The sequence below is a fragment of the Schistocerca cancellata genome, chromosome 6, assembly GCF_023864275.1.
Source record: "Schistocerca cancellata isolate TAMUIC-IGC-003103 chromosome 6, iqSchCanc2.1, whole genome shotgun sequence".
Taxonomy (NCBI): Eukaryota; Metazoa; Arthropoda; class Insecta; order Orthoptera; family Acrididae; genus Schistocerca; species Schistocerca cancellata.
In genome coordinates this window covers 724,729,226-724,752,716 of record NC_064631.1, presented here as the reverse complement: position 1 = coordinate 724,752,716, position 23,491 = coordinate 724,729,226, and the positions used below count along the sequence as shown (strand labels likewise).

The 23,491-nt window shown below is 41.6% G+C and overlaps 1 protein-coding gene across 18 annotated transcripts in view; it reads right to left on the bottom strand.

The window, feature by feature from the left end:
• Positions 1-23,491, bottom strand: part of LOC126088523 (voltage-dependent L-type calcium channel subunit beta-1) — a 757,906-nt gene that overhangs the window by 522,536 nt on the left and 211,879 nt on the right. The window contains exon 2 of one of the 18 annotated variants that reach the window (XM_049906684.1): positions 4,248-4,322. The exons of 16 other annotated variants lie outside the window; for them this stretch is intronic. In XM_049906684.1, coding sequence (XP_049762641.1) covers positions 4,248-4,262 — 15 coding nt within the window. In that variant the 5' untranslated portion in view covers positions 4,263-4,322. Of the gene's footprint in view, positions 1-4,247; positions 4,323-23,491 lie in introns of those variants that run through there. One more of the 18 variants, XM_049906682.1, reaches the window with a different exon arrangement.

Here is a 23,491-nt window from a genome sequence, read left to right as displayed (position 1 = left end):
CAGATAAACATTATGTGCCGCTTAGACATATCATTTGTACACAAGATACAAAAATCAAACTATCTGCATATGAAAACATTACTTCTCTGTCACAGAGAAATAATGACATTAACTAAAAAAAACAGTAAACAAAGTTTATGTCGGGACACAGTTAACAACTGAAGAAAGCATGAAGAATTTAGAGTTTTAATCTAACAATTGTAACGAAAACTTTATTTAACAAGGGAAAAAATGGAAATTGAATCTGATCGTTTAATACTAGTCTGGTATTTTGTCTCACTTTGATTTCCAATGTCTCCAGCAGGGTCTTTTCTTGTGAAGTTTTACTTCCTGTCAAGAAAAAGAGGACCCTACTGGAGATACTGTAAAAGAACGAACACGTGACACAGAATGCTTGCCTAGTATTAAATTATCAGATTCCCCTTTGTTTAATTTTCGTTAGAAATACTCGATTCAAATTGTAAATTATTCTTACTTTTCATCAGCTGTTAAATATATCCCCATATGAAAACTTTGTTTACCTTATTTTTTTATTAATGTCATTATCTGTGACAAAGAAGTAATGTTTTCCTACGTAAAAACTGCCATTTTTTGTATATTCTGTGTACAGATGATATCTGTGTAAGTCGCACATCACGTTTATCTGTGTTTTCGACGTTTAGTTGTCACCTGAAGATGTCCTGAGAAGCAGAAAGCCAGTTCGTGACCTAATAAATATAATGTTGCGGGATATTAGGAAATGTTTACCTTTTTTAACATCAATAAAAGTCGTTAAGGTTATGAGACAGCGCCTGTTTGGTACTATTTCTGCGTTGCTGAGAGCCCTCTCATACCCATAAGTGTACCCAAGTCTGCCAACTGGCAATACTCCCATCGGTAGTAGCCCAAGGCTAAATATTTTTCCGTAGCCAGGTGGTACCACGTTCGCTATAGCGCGTGTGAGCGGGTCCAGCGTCCGCTGCTGATGAACATACAGGCCGTGGGTCCTAGGGTGGTCCACTGGGCAATATTATTAATGCCGATCCATAATTAATGAAATGAATTTCTCAGAGACATCTATCTTCATCGTGCTCAAAATTACTTCCGGTAGAAAAATAAGGAAATTTACAGCTTAACATCCAGTCAACAACGGCACAAGCTCGGATTAGAGAAAGAATTGGGCCACATATCTTTTTCAAAGAAACGATCTCTCCATTGGCTTTAAGCAATTTAGGGAAACCACGGAGAACTAAATCTGTATTGTTGAACGGGAATTTGAACCGCTGCCTTCCAGAATGCGGGCCCAGTGACTTACCAAAGTTCCATTTTAGGAGTGTTCCGGCCAGGAATGCTATAGCGGTTCTTTTTTTGACTGCACTCGGGTCAACAATTTTCACCATGTGCAGTATTTCTCCTAATGTCTTCATTCCAAAACATGTCGAATGCTCATAAAAAACACACCAACAAAGTTATGTCTCCAGTAGTGCGATCGACTTTTTGAAAGTGTCTACTCGATGATGTAAGTTAAGATCCCAGGCAGGCATCTCACAATGCAACCATTCACCATGGTGAGACCTCGTTTGCGAGTGACTGACGAAAAAGAAATCGGAATTTTGGGTGTCACTCGATAGCATTAAGAAAGCTACGCTGCACGTGGTATAATGAAGATGATAACAGCTCTACGTGTAGGAAGTCTTGCTTCGAATCGTGTCAGATCGAAATGACTTCGATCATCATTTTTATTCAGTTAATTGATTTAAATGTGTTCTTTTAATTCCATTCCTTTGTCACATTATTTTAATCACTGAATGAACTTTTTCATTTTTTACTTTACATCATTATTTTTCCAATCGGAATGTTTGTGAACATGAATCTGTTATAATATTCAATTATTTGAAAACTCTGATCTATCAGTTAAAAACTAAAAGACGAAATAATACATTTATATTTGTGCAACGGTGTGAAAAATGTATTTTTGTTTCAAGATGTGCAATTTTGTTTTGCGCGGTAATCGTCACACAGACATTTAAAACATAACATTAATAGCTTTTGAACTATGGACAAAATAACGCAGATGAAAATTTGAATGAAAGATGGGTTATAAGTAAAACGAAACACCAGCAAAATGAGAAACAGATATAATGAACGCAATAAAGTGCACGAAAAAGCAGGGTGATAAAACAACAGGAATTAAATCGAAGTTAATACGTAAATTTTATTAGAAACACATGAACAAAGACTTCAAGTGGAGAAAGAATCATATAAATAAAAAAATGAAACAAATGAAAAAATTAATAAGGTGATCAAAATAATGTGACAAAGAATGGAATTTAAAAATTATATTTAAATCAATTAATTGAATAAAAGTAAGGATCAAAGTCAATTCGATTAAGAAAAAAAGTAACCACGATCTCTTCCATGGGATGCTCTCATCCTATCCATTACACCATGCAACCAAACTAAACAAAACAAGTTTCTTAATGCTATTTCGTGTCACACAAAATGCCGAATTTTTTCTTCGTCTACTCGTAAACGAGGACCTACCTCGGTGAGCCTACATCACCACACAGACAGTTTCAAAAAGTCGATCGCACTGGTGGGGCCTCTCATTGTGGGCGGGGGGGCAAGTGGGGGGGGAAGTGGGGGGGAAGTGGGGCAGGGGAAGTGGGGCAGGGGAAGTGGGGCAGGGGAAGTGGGGGAGGGGAAGTGGGGGAGGGGAAGTGGGGGAGGGGAAGTGGGGGGAGAAGTGGGGGGAGAAGTGGGGGGAGAAGTGGGGGGAGAAGTGGGGGGGCGCACAACGAAGAAATTGTCCGAATCGAAAGGAAATCGGTAGACGTTATGTACGTGTATAGATGTATAGACAGCTATATTTCCCCCCCGTGCAGGTTTATATAACTAATTTCGCTTTTGGCGCACTGAAAATCCGTAAGACTACGAGGGGGTGGAGATCTCTTCTGAACAGCACGTTGCAAGGAATCCCGGATATGCTCAATAATGTTCATGTCTGGGGAGTTTGGTGGCCAGCTGAAGTGTTTAAACTCAGAAGAGTGTTCCTGGAGCCACTCTGTAGCAGTTCTCGACGTTTGGGGTGTCTTATCCTGCTGGAATTGCCCAAGTCCGTCGGAATGCGCAATGGACCTGAATGGATGCAGGTGCCGGGACATGATGCTTATGTACGTGTCAAGGCCATATCTAGACGTACCAGGGAACGCATATCATTCCAGCTGCACACTCCCCACACCATTAAAGAGCCTCCACCAGATCGAACAGTCCCCTGCTGACATGCAGGGTCCATGGATTCATGAGGTTGTCTCCATATCCGTTACCGTCCACCCGCTCGATACAATTTGATACGAGACTCGTCCGACCAGGCAACATGTTTCCAGTCATCAACAGTTCAATGTCATTGTTGACGGGCCCAAGCGAGGTGTAAAGCTTTATGTAGTACAGTCATCAAGGGTACACGACTAGGACTTCGCCTCCAAAAGCCCATATCGATGTTGTTTCGTTGAATGGTCCAGTACTGAAATCTGCAGCAATTTGTAGAAGGGTGACACTTCTGTCACATTAGACGATTCTTTTCAGTCGTCGTTGATCCCGTTGTTGCAGGATCTTTTTCCGGCCGCAGCGATGTCGGAGATTTGATGCTTTACCCGATTCCTGATATTCACGGTACACTCGTGAAATGGTCGTACGGGAAAATCCCCAATTCATCGCTACGTCGGAGATACTGTGTCCCATCGCTCGTGCGCCGAACTGCAATATCATGTTATAATGCACTTAAATCTTGATAACCTGCCACCGTAGCAGCAGTAACCGATCTAACAACTGCGCCAGACACTTGTTTTACATAGGCGTTGCCGACAGAAGCGCCGTCTTCTGTGTGTTTACATATTTCTGTATTTGAATACGCATGCCTTTATGCCAGTCTCTTTGGTGCTTCAGTGTATTGGTAGAAGCCCGATCACTCAGAAATCCCCATCTTAAACAAGTGATTCATTTTTGGACACCCTGTAATTGCTGCTCGATGTTGACCTCTACTCGAACTTGACTGGGATCGCGGAGCATAATTTGCTGGGAGGAAACTTTCTTTTTCGCCGACAATGCTAGCCTGTTTTCGTCGCTTAGAGCCACTGCGAGTAGATGACTTCCGCAAGGCGCGAAGAGTGCGTGTTGTGCGTGGCGGCGCGTGCGCGACCGGCGTGTGTGGGGGTGGGGTGCGCTACCGGGCCCGGCGGTCAGCTCTACGACTGCCAGCTACTACTCACCCACAGCACATACATCAGGTGGGCAGAAGCGCGCCCATGGCGCCCATGCTATGTACCGGCAACTAGTAGGCAATCCTGAAAAAACAAACGGCTCGCACAGTGCACAGCAGACGCAGCCGGCAGGGCGCCGACCTCCTACCTAGCCTACGCCTAGACCTAGACCTACACCTAGACCTAGAGCAAATGCGAACCCAACTGCGGCACCCAGCTGCCCGCGCCAAGTGGCACACACTGGTTACTTCTCTGGACGATCAAGCACAGAGGCGCGGGCCATCACTGTTTGAGAGCGTAGTACTGACACGAGAGATTGCAGTCCCGTAAAGGTTTCTTACAGTGAATCTATCTTACGCAAGGTAAGTTTCTTCAACATCAAGTCACTAATATTATGCTCTGAACAGTTGTCGCTCTCATAATTAAGTAACTTAAGTATACTTTTAACTCCTCGTTTCTCCGATTTATGGTTTCAGTCTAAAACATTGGCTTTATGAGACTACAGAAATTAATAATGTTTTTCAATTGTAAATTTATCTCTTATAATTAGATACAGAACTGTTTACACAAAAAGCATAATTATGAATTATTTTTATGGTCATTATAATAATTTTATTTGCTTAGTCGCTTATTTAAGGATCACTACAAGCTCAGAACCGTTGCGATATTGTTTCCCGTTTTCTTTTTTTCGTTTAAGCTAGACGTTTTCTATTAATGCACTGTATCTATCACGGTATTCTTATGAGTGATTGGCATCAACTCTTTGCTTCTTATCTAGGAAAGTCATAAACGTCGCTACAGCTGTTCTGAAGGTGTGGCTGTTCTGAGCGTATTCCGCGAGTGTATCAACACCCTCTAGACATTTTTTTGACGTCCACGTATCTTGTACTATTTTTTTTAGAATTTGTGCCATAGATTTTCAACATGCGTTACTATCATTTGTAATCAATAATTATTCTCATATGGGCATAAAGACGAACTTTACGTATGCGCTTTGTGTCTGTAAATTTTTCGTGTTGTGGAATTGATTTCTTGTTTATTTTTGTACGAAACACGTTTTCATATTACGTTTCAAGTATACTGTGTAAGATCTTTCCCTCTCAGTCTAATGTCGCTAGAAGATATCTCTAAGAAAGGATACGACACTCGGATGAAAGTGCTCAGGTTTTCTGACAGTTGAAAGGTGGCTACACTGAGCCACAGCGCCAAAAATCGCGCCAGAGAGTATTGTTCCGCCGCCTCCACTGGCAGTGATTATTGAGACGTAGCGGCAAGCAGTTCTTGCCGAGAAGTTGTGGTGGACACTGCTTGTAGCTGAAGTTAGAGTGAGATGTGGTAGTGGAGAGTGTTGTTCCATGTTTTATGCAGTGGTTTGATGGGAGAGATAGCAGATGTTGTTCTAATGGAGATATTGTAATGGTCAGAGTGCATTTCGTCAATATATATGGAGGTATTTTCTTAAAAAAAAAACGTGCATGGGGGCTCAATTAAAATAAATATGAATGCAAATATTTTTTGTAGCTGTAAGTCCGATTACGCAAGTCTCGTAAACGGCTGGCCCTGACTAGTATTAGTACGCAATCTGACTGCTTAGAATGACAACAAAGAATGTAAGGAAATTTTCGTTAACACAGTTAATTAATTAAGTCCCCAGCAACTATAAAATCTACGAAGCCAACAAAACACAAGTGTAGCTGTTCTGTGTGTGGTAGTGTGACTCAACGCACATCTGGCACGGTTCTTCTTCAACAGAACAAGAATTTATAAATACCAATTATACTGACGTGATAAAAGAAAATTAGAAATACTATAATTGCGTAAGGAAAGCAGAATTACACTCTAATACAAGAACACAAGCCAGATGCTTTGTTGACTGAACCTGTAATGGCACATTATTCAGGACACACAAATAATAAAAGAATAAAAGAAAATACCTCCATATATATTGACGAAATGCACTCTGACCATTACAATATCTCCATTAGAACAACATCTGCTATCTCTCCCATCAAACCACTGCATAAAACATGGAACAACACTCTCCACTACCACATCTCACTAACTTCAGCTACAAGCAGTGTCCACCACAACTTCTCGGCAAGAACTGCTTGCCGCTACGTCTCAATAATCACTGCCAGTGGAGGCGGCGGAACAATACTCTCTGGCGCGATTTTTGGCGCTGTGGCTCAGTGTAGCCACCTTTCACAGTGTTCTTATGATTTATCTCTATTATTATTATTATTATTATTATTATTATTATTGTTGTTTTATTATTATTGTATTTTTCGTGATTATACGAATTATTACTATTACTGTTAATGTTATGATGTAACACAGCACTACCCACCCCATACATAATTATGTTTCATTAATTTTGCACATGTAAGTCCTCCATTGTTTAAGTATTTCCATACTATTGTCCTATGACATTTCTTACTATTTAGATTTCACTGATCTCAGCCTCACATCAAGTATTTGCTTTAATAACGAAAAATCAGTTTTGAACGGATTGTCTTTTTTTAGGTATACAAAAGTTTTTAGCAGTTTTAACTAGATGTTGGTGGACTTGATTCAGCAGCAGGGACAGCGGTGTTGCATTTCACTCAACAAGCATCGGGGCAGTACGCTTGACTAGTGAATTATATGTTCGCAAATCTATTGAGCAAATTTTTTAAAAGTGTTTTGAATGGCACGGAGTATGATTGTATTTTTTGCACTGCAGTAATAATAACAATGCCATGTGTTCGAACGGTGTGGTGCAAGACTTTCAATTGGACACCACTTCGGCGACTTGCGTGTCCGTGAGTCAGCAGCACCTGGTTTTCCCAGGAGGTCACCCATCCAAATACTAACCGGGCGCGACGTTGCTTAACTTCGGCGATCGGGCAGTGCTGTTAGTTTTTTTTGTACTGCGTTGTTACTACAACAATATTTGGAAATGAGGGAAGCAACCTATTTCACATCTACATCCATGAAGTTCCAGTAATTTTCTTTATTGTAATTCCAGTCTTTGAGCACAATGTTTATTAGCTATTTAGTGAAACCTTTTTCTTGACAGTTTCACATCTTGTTTCAGAAATTATCCCACGACACTGAACTGTTGCATTTCGTTATGAAAACTCTGACATTGCTATTTTTTTCTTTCACCAGACTTCCTTTTTACAAAACTAGTGGACTACACTAATCGAAAGTAGTTATAGTGTTTAATTTATTCAATTCTGCAAATGTTAAACTCATATTACAATTTTAGTACATCTCCATTAATACTCTCATTTATATTGCTTTTTTAAGTCCATTTACTCACTGAAGAAGGTGTCTGAGAAGCTCACTAATCCTCTATGAAACATTTCCATCTCCTGTCGGGAAGATAAAATATTCATCGCTCTGCGGAGTGTTATCGTCACCACTCATATTTCCTCCACTCTGCTGTGTGCATTACTTTCAGAGTCTTCGATGCTTTCTTGCTATAAAAGTTAAACAACGTGCAAGGTATGTTACAGAGGTCTGCTGTTTCTGTAACAATTTGTGTCTCGTATTTACTGTCTTCATGGATTAATATGAATTTTATGAAATAATCTTTCACAGCTTCACCCGTACTTTAATGTGAAATAGCACTTAGTATCATTTATGCTGTCACACATTTTTGCTCATGTTTGTCGATTTGGAGTATGATTGAAGATACAGTCAACAAAGTGATCCTTACATCTATTATTTAATGGACTGTCCGTTTCAGTAAAAGTAGTTTCTGAAATTTCATCAATCTCTTAACGTGGAGTAAAGAACAACTGAAATTCCTGAAATCTTAAAATGTATTTTTCTACGACACCTGCTGCAACAGGGGACGTTCAACAGGAGAAAGCCCTGACGTTTCTCAGCATTCTGGGATCGGCGACACAGAGTCAGACTGTGACGGTTGTTTCCGTTCTGTTATTTCGCTCCCCTTTTAGTTTATCCTTCGTCCTCTCTTCGCATTTCCATTTTCTTTCTGGGCGCATATTAATAGTTAAGTAGCTCATCAGATTATTTACAAAAAAATCTTTGCTTTGGCAGTAGCCTGCAGTATCTGAAACTACTGAAGTACTATTAATTCTTAATCCACAGAAGTTCCTTTTTTCTTTTTCAACAGAATAAAAAAATTTTCCTGTTGATAATTTTAAGCTGGTTGGAGACAGCTGAAGGCATTTTTGACAAAGACTGACTGAGAAGCGAAGGAACCATTTTGTGCTTAAGTACTTATAATCTCAGTTGGTTTACTATCACGTTGTTTGCTGTGTGGAACGTTTACTCAAAATTACTATAGCAATCCATCTCATCACAGCCTTATCTTAACACAACGTGTTCTCCGGAAGTCTCTGCCCCCCCTCTCTCTCTCTCTCTCTCTCTCTCTCTCTCTCACACACACACACACACACACACACACACACACACACACACACACACACACATACACACAAAACCTATCTACTTCCTCAATTCTATCTTCCTTTCTGAGTCATTCAACTATTTCCGTCATTCTCAGGTCTTTGTGTTAGACAGTTCCCTTGCTTTTATTTTTTACACCGTCATCATTTGACTGATTCAAGAGTCATTCAAACACACAAATTTTGTTAGCTACTGTTACTTCAGTTGTTTTAGAAGCGGTTCTGTCCTCCTGCTGTCTGCTACTGCGTAGTTCCATTCCTTCAAAACAATTTCAGACTTTGGTCGCAAGAAATATTATTCTTTGGCAACGAAGCAGCCTTCCACAAATTTGAAGCAAATTCTTTCCCTTTCTTTTTCGTCGTGCCATCGTCACGTACTCCTGATCGCATTCAAAATGAGAAGCAGTTATCAGCAATACTGAAATATTACATTTGTTTCACATCTCCTCTTAAAGAGAATCTAACACGGAATAGCTTCCTGGAATGAACTCTGGCTACTCTACTGCAATAGTTTCAGTAATTTACTACTCTTCATTATGGGTGTTTAATTATTTCTCCACATACGTCATTTTTAATTTAGAGGTCAAGAGTGTCTTAGGCAAATTTTAGTGCGCTTGTTCCACATTACTGATATGTGGAAGCAAACTTCCATTCTTTGTCATCTTTACACTACTTCTGAAATATAAACTTTACCACAAGTGAAAGCTAAATGGATATTTCACACGAAGAAGCACGACAAATACACGTCTTTGTGGGTTCAGGGAAGAGTGTTTATAGATTTCACGTTTAAGGTTTTATATAATAGTATTTTGGATTTAGTTATTTATGTAGATATTTGAATTTAGTTAAGTCAGTTTAGATATATATTACAAATACCTGGAAATTTTCCAACCTTTGCCTAATATTAATAACACATAAGAGAGTAAAACTCAATACATGTGTATTATATCCTCCTTGCATTTTAATTTTTTATTTCTTAGAAACATAGATATGTTGATTTAGCGACGCACATGAAAATAAATTTCATTTCTGAAAGTAAAAAAGTTAACTGCAGATGAGTCTTGGGCTAATATTATTGCATCAATGGTCGTAATATCTTGCACTTATTACGTTTTGCCGCTGTCAAGGTTCGCATTCGCAGCTAATTTTCGTTACCAACTGAGCATGCATGAGGTGGAAAAGGATTACAGGATTATTACAGATAGAAAGCAGGGTTGCATCGTGTAATGTGCGCTTACGTCGAGTATGTGATGTAGGCGGTAAATTTCCAAATAGTCAGTGGCATAAAGAGAAAATAAACACGAGAAAAACCAAAAACCCATGTTATTCAACAAAACATAAGTTACTTGAATTGTCCATTTTCTGTGCAGAGAGAGAAGAGAGAAAGAGAGAGAGAGAGAGAGAGAGAGAGAGAGAGAGAGAGAGAGAAAGAAAGATAGAGGGGGAATGAGGGAAGAGGAGAGAAGGAAGGAAGGTAAATAAGGAGCCAAAGTGGCAGGTGTGGGTGTTGTCAGCTCCAAAATGTTGGAACGCTTTTCCGTATTGTTCCGAGAACAGGCAAGTTTACGGAATAGAGGACCGTAACCTGTACCTGTATCTGTTGTACATGTACCTGCTCTTCATGAATGGAAGGAGCCATTACGAACTTGGTACGGTTTCTTCTCACCGATCACTCATGCCGTAGATGTGTTTCGTAAAGCGAAATATGGAGCCCGTTATTGGCGAGCGGTGCACGGCACCTCCGACAAATACAATATCCTATCACATGTGTACGTCTCGATTGCAACTAGTAACAAAAACGTTCCTTACATTTCATAGACATTTCAATGTTCTCGACAGATTTGCTGTACGTTTCCTGCTATCAGCTTTCTGATCTACCGAGATATAAAGTAGTTATTTTTTAAAATAGAAGTATTCGACTTTTAACAGCGTTATTGAAGTCTTAAAAACATAACAGTGATATGAAGTTTCTTAATGTTTGTATATAAACGTTTGACAAAAAAGTGGGACATTATTCGCTGCAAAGGCTAAGGCTGCCAACAAAGCAATGGTTATGAACCGTATTTGTTGTTTACGTGGCAGCAGAGGCCAAACAGAGTGTCTTTGCTGTCATATTATAATGCTCGTTCCACCTTTTTGCTAACAGTGTCACTTCAAAGATGAACATGCTCCAAATCAATGGACTGCTCTTTCCAACGGCTTCCAAAGTCCTTCAACTAAGAACCTGTTTCCATTTATAAAACCATACATGATTGTCTTGGAAGGACAATAAGCTCACAAATATTAACAATACAGAAAATCCTCATATGTTTTTGCACAACTGTATATACTCGGAAACCGTTGTTTGGAAGCTCCGAGTGGATTCAGATGTGTCTGAGGTGGGCACTCTGAACTATTTAATCGATACGTCATCATCCATTTGTAATGTGGCAGTATACTAACAACCATCTGACTGAGACAATGCTGCCGGCCGGAGTGGCCGTGCGGTTCTGGGCGCTGCAGTCTGGAGCCGAGCGACCGCTACGGTCGCAGGTTCGAATCCTGCCTCGGGCATGGATGTTTGTGATGTCCTTAGGTTAGTTAGGTTTAATTAGTTCTAAGTTCTAGGCGACTGATGACCTCAGAAGTTAAGTCGCATAGTGCTCAGAACCATTTGAACCATTTTTTGAGACAATGCTACCGTGTTGGAAGGAGGGAACCCGTGTCGCCATGGTGAATTTGAAATGTCAACAACTGAGTACTGAGCATATACTCGAAATAAAATTAACATTCTGTGTGTTTTGATCATGATGAGTTTGGAAATACAGACAAACCATGCATCCCTGAGACTGTCTCTAGGAGACATCTGTCATCATTCCTTGTTTCGTCGGTGTTTATCCGTCAGCATAACAATTTTTTTCGCGATTGCTGGTTTTGGTTTATATAATGAATTATGTTCAGACAGTCCATTGCAATCGTCGTCAGTTTATTTGATACGAATGTCGTATGGTATGCTTTGTGTAACGGTATGTCAAACATTATACACGATATGGATTTGACATTGCGATTACGGAGAACGGTAATTGCAAAAATCGCTTACTATCTTGACGGGTAACAAATGTTCTCTTAAAACACTCTACATTTCGATGTGTCTCCGAGTGGATGGGGGCAGCATGGAATATAAATACGGAATCTGTGTAGATAGACACACCACGATGCCTGTCATTCCTACAAAGAAAGGTAAACCTGCTCCCACACCAAAATCGTATCCACGAAACTAATACGACATATTTCTTTGACAGCCAAACCGATGTATTACGTAGCACACTAATGGTTCAAATGGCTCTGAGCACTATGGTACTCAACTGCTGTGGTCATCAGTCCCCTAGAACTTAGAACCACTTAAACCTAACTAACCTAAGGACATCACACACATCCATGCCCGAGACAGGATTCGAACCTGCGACCGCAGCGGTCGTGCGGTTCCAGACTGTAGCGCCTTTAACCGCTCGGCCACTCCGGCTGGCTAGCACACTAATGAATAAACATTCTGTGTAACTGAAAAAGCAATGTTAGTTACTCTTTCTGATGAATAACAGGCTGAAGCAATTATATATTGTCATCATCATACACTAACTTGTGGAGAACTGCATTATTAGTGGTCGCAAAGGAACATTCTTAGTAGCACATTGTCGTAAATTTGGATCGATGGAGGCAGTGGCATAAGCCTCTGAAGTTATGAAGAGCTTTCATGGCCTCCCTGTTTTATGTGGCAAGCAGTCTGGAATTCACATCTCGAGTAAAACAACGGCACAATGACATGCAGCTGAGATCGAGTAAGTTTTCAAATTTCAGTGTCGTCGTAAGTCAAGCTCGTCGCAGACGATTTCCGCACGTCACCGATGGCCCATTAACAGCGACATGTGTTCACTATATATTCACGTTTACTGGTGCTACCCACTGCACTCATAAACATGCACTCCTGGCTCATAACAGGAGAAATCGGCTGCCTCTCGCTTGTCAAGGTGATATGTGACTCGCGTCGATAGTGACGAAATCTGAAGGCACGGAGGTTTTGGTTGATTGGTTTAAAAGAGGGGTGGGGGGGGGGGGGGAGGGGGGAGAAGGGACGAAACTATGAGGTCATCGGTCCCTTGTTCCTAATGCCACAAGTGTGACAATTAAACGGGCAGAAGTTTTAAATAACTAAAAAATGAGTATCGATGCAACTAAATTACCGATCTCGTTGACGTCCGAATAAAACGCGCAAAAGAATTTAATAATGTGTCAGTTTAGCAGAAGTCTAGGTGAAAGTTTGAGACAAGTGTTTCATTTTTGTTTCTGAGTAGCGAATGAAAGTTTAACTGTAAGTCCAGTTTTAAATTTGGTTTACTATTTCCGTTACTAGCCCGGTATTTGTAAGCAGTTCTGTTGAAATTTTCATTGTTATTGACTTGCAAATTTATCTTTAAACTTATGAACGCATTACTGTTCACTAAGCAACTGTCTGAGGCGCTCTAAGATGAAACGGAACATTGACACTCGTTCTGCTGGCTAGTGTGGCCGAGCAGTTCTAGGCCCTACAGTCTGGAACCGCGCGACCGCTACGGTCGCAGGATCGAATCCTGCCTCGGGCATCGATGTGTGTGATGTCCTTAGGTTAGTTAGGTTTAAGTAGTTCTAAGTTCTAGGGCACTGATGACCTCAGATGTTAAGTCCCATAGTGCTCTGAGCCATTTGAACCATTTTTTTGACACTCGTTCTAAAGCAGTAAACTGTTTGCCAGATGTTTACGAAAGCCATTAAAAGACCGTACTAGTTATGTTTCATACGCTAAATGCAAGGGGAATAAAATATCCTAAATTTCAACGTCCCACTGTTTGCAGAATGAGTGTTCTGAACTACAATGAGAGGAAAAAACTAACGGTATATCTCCTAATATCGTGTCAGACCACCATCTGCCCGGAGTAGCGACATGGCGTGGGCTCAAAACGTCGCTGGAAGTCCTCTGCAAAAATAAGTGACCCACGCTGCTTCTATAGCCGTCCATAATTGCGAAGGTGTTGCCATACATGTTCGATGGGATTCATGTCGGGCTATCCGAGTGCCTAATCGCCAGCTCGATTTGTCCACAATGTTGTTGAAGCCACCTACGAACAATTGCGGCTCTGTGACATGACCGTCTACAAAAATTGCACCGTTGTCTGGGAATATATGATTCATGACTGGCTGCAAACAGTCTCCGAGTAGCCGAAAGTAGCCAGAACTCACTCCAATCCATGTGAACACAACCCACACCATTATGCGGCCACAGTGCCTTGTTGACAAATTGGGTCCATGACTTCGTGGGGCCTGCGTCCCATTCGAACCCTAGCACCACCTGTTACTAACTGAAATCGGGACTCATCTAATCAGGCAACGGTTTTCCAGCCCTGTAAGGTCCAAACGAAATGGTAACGAGCCCAGGAGAGTCGAGGGAGTCGATGTGGTTCTGCTACTAACGGCACCAGCGTCGGTCGTCTGCTGCCATAGCCCATTAATGAAAATTTCGTCGCTCTGTCGTAACGGCTACTTTCGTCGTACATCCGACGTTGGTTTCTGTGGCTCTTTCACGCAGTTCTGTTCGTCTGTTGTCGTTGACAAACCCACGCAAACGCTGCTCTCTCGGTTTTTAAGTGAAGGCTGTCGATTACTGCGTTTTTCGTAGTGAGAGGTAATGCCTGGTATTTGGTGTTCCGGGCACACTCTTGACACTCGGGATTTCGGAATATTAAATTTCCTAACGATTACCGAAATGAATCATACGTCGAGCACCAACTACCATTCCGCGTTCAAGGACTGTTAATTCCTGTCGTGCGACCATAACTACGTCGGAAACCTTCTCACATCAGTCACTTGAGTACAAATGACATCTCCGCCGATGCATTATCTTTTTATTACTTGTGTACGAGACACTACCGGCATCTGTATATGTGCTTATCGCTATTCCATGACTTCTGTCACCCCATTGTACAATGGGGTGTGTGCTCTAATAGGCTCTTAAGGGTTTAAAACTACGTATCGGAGCGAAAGCAGGTAGTTCATTCGGTGGAATGTACACTGTGAGATTACCGCACCGTGGCTGAATTTATCCGACTTTTCGGTACATTAACGAGGACTGTCCAATGTGTGTACAAGTAATGGTGTACCACTGGCAGCGATGTTACACGACGCACGAACAGTGGTTGTAAAAACATCCTAACCGACAGGGGCCGGAGACCGGTGTTACGCTTTATCAGTGATAATCGGATTCAAACCCGACAGAAATGATGGTATCGGCGGATGGAGATCTATCACAGTCAGTTTCCGAGAGTACGTTGTGAAGATAACTGTGGACAAGGGACATTTTGAGACGTCTACCTAGGGAAAGACCATAGGTCGTAGTGGCACATGAAGCTACACGTTTCCGACGGAGCAAACAACATTGAAACTGGGCCGTAGCTGAAGCGTGGAGGGCGATCCGACGAGTTCGATTTCGCCTCTTTTCAAACTGATGCGAGGTGTCCAGTGCACGGACGATCCAATGAAGCGTTTAAGCCGCAGCGTGTGCAGCGAGAAGTTCAGGTCGGAGGTGATTCTATGACACATTCTATGAGGTATTTTTCGTACTACGATTCTGACCAGTTCATTTGAATTACAGTGCACATGAACAAGAATTTTTATTTCGAAGTTATTTGTGTCCAAGTGTTATCCATTATTCTACATCATGATGAATATGCTGCAGCCACACTCATCTTTTAAAATAACAATAGCCGTTAAAACTGCGTTATATAACACACAGTTGTACCACTGTTTCTTACTAATGACAATCTACTTTCGTCTCACATGAAATCATCTTATGGTCTTCTACACCAAAAGGAGGAAACTAGATGACAAATGTGTACAATTCTAATATAAAGCCATAATGTGTATGGACATTACACGTAGACCATAACATATTAATACAAGACAAAAGCAATTCAGCTATGAATTCTCATAGTTGCACTACCAATTAATATAACTTACGTCGTCTTCCTTTTCTATTATTAATTGTCTACGCGTAAAATTTACGTCTTGACAACCTCAGAGACGATTACATGCCTCTCTGTTACGTTTTAAACGGAATAGGCCGAATACCTTAAGATGACAGCCTTCAAAGTTCCGGAGATATAATGATTACTGATTTACTCGAACTGTCAACATATCTCAGATGCCACTAATGCTCATAATTTGACTAATGATTGCAAGCACCGGGCTTCACATTGCTATATGTCTGTGAGCGTATTAGTGAACAAGTAGTAGAAGCAGTATGGATCCTCGTCATTCCATTATACAGCAGACAGTTGTCCATATTCGCAACAGCGAATATATTATATGAATATTATCCGGTTTTCTCCTTTTTGTGCAGGAGACCCGATGAAGGTCTGATGTTGGACCGAACCCTATTGTCTTCAGTGAAAATGGTGGTACAATTGCGTATTTTATAATGTAGTTTTTAACCTTCGTAAAAGCTACCACCTACGCGAAATAAAACGACAGCTGGGCACCACTCCTAAGTTCCTGGTTTGACGAGTGTTCAGGCACTGTATTGCATCCCCACTGGCCGGCAGTTATCATCCTACCACTAATGTCAGAAACTGTCTCGGACTATGTGGAACAGAGGGTGAAACGTAGCAGTTAACATCCCCCAAATTTGTTGGGTCTACAGGATGCAATCATTAGTCGTTCGTTTCAACTGCAGAAAAACACCTGTGCTCTCTTTTGCTGGCCGAACTACGGTAATTATAAGGCTAGCATTGGTGTCACACGGTATTAGCGTCGTGTCTCGTGGATGCGAATAACTTTTTTGTTTATTGTGCTTAGTTCTAGCTTCTCACTCTACATAAAGTAATAAAACGAGAACTGTGAGGCAAAATCTCTCATTACCTTATGTCGAGTGAGACGGCACAGTGGTTAACACACTGGAATTGCATTTGGGAGAAGCGGCTTTCAGAGCTCAGTCTGACCATCCAGATTTAGATCTTCCTCGGTTTCGCTAAATCGCCCAAGACAGATGGCAGCTATGATGTATTATGTAATAGGATTGCTATGCATTAATGCCACAGTACGAGAGAGAGAGAAAGATATTCTTTGTTACTCTGTGGCGTAGTGCGCATAGATAATTGCTCTTACAAAGTAAGCTTTTGTTCTAGCTAACATTTAATTTCATGAGAGAGTAGTCCGTTCTTTATTGGGTGGTACAAATTGGCGCCATTGCAGTTTTACAGGGGAAATTTGGATATATACACCTTTATATATGATAGAGAATCGCTAATTCATATGCGAAAAGAATTTCATTGACACAAAGGTCAATAAAACTTCGTTCATTTCAAAAAGGTATGTGTTATTTCCACAAACGACGTATACTGAAGTGTAATCTATTAATGAATACCAGCTCGAGAACAATTCCGACGGGAGAGTTCAGTTCTAATTAAATAATTTGATGCTTTCATCGGAAAAGAAGTGATTTCACTGATCTTTTTTTTTTTTGCCTCCAATGTTTCTAAGAACTGAAGGCAATCTGATTGCTATGCAACAGAGCCCCGACGAATATTTCTACGCAACTTTGATTAACACTTTCAGCTTCAATACAGCATCTGCGGCACAGTATAGGCAAAATACAAACAACAGTAAGTGAAAATAGCTGAGTGATTTTATACAGGATGGCAACTATGAAACCAGACACGGCCGATTTCTTTCCCCATTGTTATGTAATCCACGCTTGTGCTCCATTCCATATAACTTCGTGACGGACGAGGCTGGCCTCGCAGATCGACAGGGTTTTGTGTCGAACCGCGACCAGAAACAAACTTGAAGCACCATTCCACAACGGTGGTTGTCGACAGATGTTCTGCCTCACACATATTAATCATACTCCCATGGATGTCTACCTGTGTTTGTCCTCCGGCTACCAAGAAAACAACATAATAGCACGTTGGTCCTGCTTGGACGCATTTGATAATAAAGTCCCCATAGCTCACGTTTCCACACTTACAGCCTGCACGTCGGAAACACCCGAATGTCATACTAACCCCTGGCCCACATGTCGTGCCTATATACTCACAATGGAGTCGCGCTACGTTGCGTAGCACTGCAAAAACGCTCTTCAACTGTTTGACCTTTCGTTTATAGTTCATTAAATTACCAATGACAATGAGTGATACTAGTGGTTACTTAATTTCCTCCGTGTACGTATAGCTCTGCGCAAAGTAAACATTCTAGAGGCATCCAGATGTTTTTTTTTAAACTCTCTTGGCTCTCCAGTTTTAGCTGCTTAAGAGTGATGACAACATAGCACTCGAAAATTTTGATACAAATACCCGGTAATGTCGAACGAGGTGGCGCTGTGGTTACGGCGCTGGACTCGCGTTTGGGTTCATCAGATCCCCATCCGGTCATCCATATTTAAATTTTCCGCATTTGCTAAAAATCGCATAAGGCTTCCTCTGCCGAGATCCTTCTCAACACAAACTTCTGTTTCAGGTTTGTTAAGCCTGTTTGTCAATGGAATGTAAATTGTCATCTTCTTTCTCAAATCCCTGCTAAGGTATTCTCTTTGCAAATGTAAATACCAGTTCAGTAATTTCATATTGATGTATTTTTTATGTTTGTTATGATTGGAAACCCTGGAAAACTATCAAGAATCGTGCGAGACATCTACCAAAGCCGACCGATGTGGCCGAGCGGCTCTAGATGCTTCAGTCTGGAACCGCTCTACCGCTACGGTCGCAGGTTCCGATCCTGCCTCGGGCATGGATGTGTGTGATGTCCTTAGGTTAGTTAGGTTTCAGTAGTTGTAAGTTCTAGGGGACTGATGACCTCAGATGTTAAGTCCCATAGTGCTCAGAGTCATTTGAACCATCTACCGAAAATGATGAACAAAATCAGCGTTTCTAATGTTTTCCTGTCAAGGCTGAAGTTCTACTTCTGAACGATGAAGAGTCATCCACTCAATACAAATGTCAACATTATGATCACTTTTGACCGATGGCAGTTTAAAAGAAAATTACATTTTTTTTCGGCAAAGGAGGGAAGAAAAGGTTCACGTATGAAATCCAGTTGAATAAATGCGGTGGAACCGTTTTGGTTAGTAGTTCATGGTGTCTTTAGTGCAGGCGGTAGGTGGTTCAAACATACCTGAGGTAGAAGAAATTTTTTTCTACCGAATGAAGAAGGTAGTTGAACGTTCTGGAAGCGAGCAGGTTTGATCGTCTGACTGTGCGATTCTCGATGTGTGTTCAGAGGGAGAGCACAGTGCGGTGTTGGGAATGATCCCTCCGTTGGGGCAGGACGTTGAGTCTGAGTTCCCTTGCTGTTTTTCCGACGAGAGCGTCAGGTGCTGCCATGGTCTCATCCTCTCCATAACTTTACGACCCTTCGCAGAAGAATTAAAAGGTGACAATGTACACCACCTATTTAAAAAGCAGCCACGAAGAAGTATTTCGCCTGTGAAAAGAGAGGACTAAGATAATAGCAAACATTTCTCACTAGGATCTTTCTAAATGAGAAATAAGAGAGCTCATGAATGTTTACCGTACTCAACCCCTGAGTACCAAAGTCCATGTTGTCGTCTTTGTCTTTCGTCCTCTTTCCTTCCGCAGCTGCAGATATACAAGCCTTATAGGTTAAATACCATCTTTCACGACTGTAATGAAAGTCTTAGACTAAACGCGCTCCGCTTTATTCTAAAGCATCTTCAGTCGTGAGGTTTTGTGACGCCAGCGAAACGCACCTTCTCAAAATACGTATTCATTTTTAATTATCCTCCTCCAATCAGATGATCTAGAAGAGGACGGAGCGTTGCAGATCGACTCCTCGTCGATACTGAAGCCATTCCAGACTGAATACAGGCTCAGTTCCCACCATCTTGTTTATTACTGTTTCTAAGTGGTCATTACCGCCTATGTCCAAAACTATCCGACGATTCGTCCTCAACATGTATACAGACAATCGACACGAGGAGATTATGCACGTATTTTACAATGAGAAAGGTATTTGGGGAGACACCGTAAAATACTCGATGCTACACTGAGCAAGAATGTTGTTAAAAATACAGAAAATGATGACCTAATTGAACCTGCGTAGAAACTCGCCAGATGGACCACCACTATGATTTCTACGTTTCGTGCTGCTACATAGGACGTTCAAGAAGAAACAGACCGGAGGTTGTAAAATGAAAACCTCTGAGGAGACCGTACAATCCCATTGCCTACGGAAGAAGGCGTGATACCAGTACGAGCACCGAGGCCCCAAACTTGCCGCTAAAGGGATCTGGGCTAACAACACAGAGCAAACACGTGGACGCATCGACCGTCCACTGCACGGAGTCGTGCTGAAAATAGGGAAATGGAGGCTTCAAAAGATGAGGCTAAGGGTAGTAATGTGTTTCGTTACAGCGGAAGGAATGTGAGGAACGGAAATTCATCCAAGGATGGCGCTAGTGTATGGAGAGCACTGCATGTCCGTTGCAATTCCGACGCTCAATCCAGCCTCTGGGACAGTGGCCGCCACCTTAACTCAACCGATCTTCAATGATGAGAGCATCCACCTGCTGGAGAATGTGGCGTTCCAGATCGTGCGTCATCGGCCCTTCCATGAATCGCTTGTGTCACGCCCTGATCCTCGTAATACAATACAATTGTGCCGTTCTTCGATGAATCTCCTTTCCCCGCACTTCTTCCTCTGAAAGGGAACGCACTACACCCCTTTGATCTTGTTCTGAAGCCTCAGATCCTCTGATTTCAGCTCTGTCGTCGCGTGCGTGCGCGCCTATGTCCCTCTAGCAGCGGATCTGGGGCCTAAGGACTCTTACAGGGACCACGTTCTCCATAAGTAGTGGTTTTACGATCCCATTCAGCAGATTTCATTTTACATCCCTCGGCTCTGCTTTTTATGATCCTTATATTAGAGTTTCAGTAGCCAAAGAAAGAACTTATCTTAACCAAAGAGACTAAGAGTTCTGGCTTTATTGCACTGAACCTCGTTTATACACAAGAAGTGTGAACTTAACACCAGAAGGACCAAGGAAACCCAAGTTTTCTTCTGGAAAGTGCCAAATCAGCTACCTTTGTTATACATACGATAATGAGCAAAATGTTAGGAGCACCTTCTCAGTAACGCGGAAGGCAGTATGGAAGCGATTGTGCGTTGCAGAGATTCGACAGCTCCTTGGCAGGCTGCTGGAGTTATGTACCACCAGGTGTCTTCGCACAGGTGACGCAATGCCGTTAAGGTACAGGTGGGTGGTTTGTGGGAGAGCAGTTGGCGCCTAATAGCGGCCCAGTCGGGTTTCGTGGGGTTCAGATCAGGCCAATTTGGTGGCCAATAAGTCAACATGAGCTCACTGCTGTGTTCGTCAAACCACTGTAGCACGATTCCCGTCTTGTGACACGTACATTTATCCCGCTTGAGCGTCTATGTGATAAATGTTTACGCAATCATTAGCTTATATTGTTGTTCCTTGATAATTTTGTAGACTATGTGGTTTCAGATCGCTGGTCGTTCGCGCTAGCATCACGATTTACGTGCTTCAGCTTTGCCCTCCACTGACTAGATACGTTTAATTTTTAACGAAAATGGCTGCATACCACGTCTTGTACGATAATCAATAATGATTTTCTTCTTCACGTTTTCGTGTATATTTCATACAAATTTCAGTCTAACATTACTTATTCCAACGAAGATAATGACTTTCGCAGTGATAAGCACAATGTTTACAATCTCGAATCTGTGTAAATAAACAGATCAAACAAGAAACTGGCTCGTTCGTCGTTGTGTCTTCAATATGTACTTCTAACGTAAGGCACAGCTGCAGTGTTCAACGACATCTACGGTGAAGAAGACTGTCCGGTTCAGAGTTATGACTGGAATTCAATTATCAAAAGGCTGCTCTCTCACTGCTGAATCATGTAAAGCAGAATACAGCTACCGAAATTGTGTTAACTGTCGACGAAGCTTTAGTGAAAAAAATTCTTTAAAATGAAATGTTCTTTGTTTAGAACATACTTTTTTCGTTTTATCTGAATGACTAAGTTAAAAAATTGCAGCCCAACCGTCAATAGTATTGTTGTACTAGCTTTTATTTGTAGAGAGGAAATTAGGTATAAATCAGTAAACCTCGGTACTTGAAGTGATTGAACTTCTATGTATAAAACAGTTTCAAACTTCTGGTTACTTTTAATGAGTTGATGTGTTAAATATTGGTCGTCAAAAAGATAAGCGACAAAAATTTTAGAGATTTGAAAATATGTTTAAAGTTTATTACTGTTCAACAAGTCCTAACATTCTCAAATACTGGATGAATATAATCTGAGTATCTGCGTGCAGTGAGTTATGCTGCCTAATGACACAAACAGTTTCTAACTGTAATACTTGCCTTATTGTGAAACGTTTAACCTATGATTGTACCTCGTAATGAATAGATTACGAAGGCATTTTATGTTTTTAAATTCGGTCAACAACTATACGAAATATTGAAAACAAATTTTTTGTTGCTCTTGAAGCTGTTATATATGAAACCTGCAACGAGGATCGCGGACCATCATCATGAACCGGGATAGCCGTTTAATAATACAATTGTTTACTATACTAATTACCTGGATGAGAAACTGCGAGAGAGGAAAACAAACAGTTATCTGGTCGTGTTCAACATCAATTAGCTCTCGGGAAAGTGCGATCGTTCTGTTTTTCATTGATCGCAAACGCTCTTCGCAGGTCTCTCCGGTGACGAGAAAAAAAGAAATTAGCCACTAACTGCTTCGAACGTACAAAACAAAACAGGTTATTTCGGAATAAACCGACTGGTAGTTTTCTATGTCGGCTTTTGTTATTGGCCCATTTATACAAGCGAACTTTCCCATTTCCCATGAAAAGTGTTCGCGGTTTCGAAAACGAACAACCATTGGCTGTATAAAGGAGTGACGACACTGAAAACTTGCGCCATGCCAGGACTCCAACCGGACGTCCTGCTTCACGCGAGTGGCCGCCTTAAGCCCTTCGGCTACCCGTGCACGGCCACGCCCACATGTCGTCGTTCCTGCGTCACAGGCTGTGCTCGGTCACACAGTATGGAATTCCCGCGCAGGGGAGGACATCTTAATTGGAAGTCACTGCGCGGTATCGGCTGACAAATACGATACTGCCTGTGTTGTTCAGAAAGATGTGCAACACTGCATCGTTCTTCTTAACACAGGCTCTGCAGTATCTGTTTTCTCAGTTTCAGCTTTAACTGGAAATAATGATTTCCACTGCCAGCTATCCAAGTATGTCGCACCTCGCTCACTATGAGCCCTGTCCGTATTTTATGTTGACTTCTCTCGTCAATACGGAGGAATGCGTTTGTCACCACCCTGTTACAGGGCACTCTTTGTGTAATTTTCTGTGTGCTGCTTATCTGAGACAGCGATGAGAAGTAAACCCAAAATCCACCTACATGGTGTGTGAAAAGCAGAGCCCTAGCTGTTTAGCAAACCATACCTAAGTCGCTAAACTTACTAGTGGCTTCGGGATGGTCCTCTCTCTCGCTTCCATTTACTGACAGCACCTACTCAACACACACGAACGCACCGGTTAGCAAGTAGTTGCTGATCACCGATCCTCGTTGCCCTGTGCTGTCCTTATGGCAGTGCATATGTGATAGTAGTTATTTAACCACCAGTGATTTCGAGGCAAAAGCAACGATGCCACACCTTGACTAAATAGCGCTGTGAACTACTGACAACGATGTAATAGCTACGCAGAAGAATGAAGAATACGCAACGTCAAAAGCAACATGCGAGTAGCAGCTGATTGTACTGT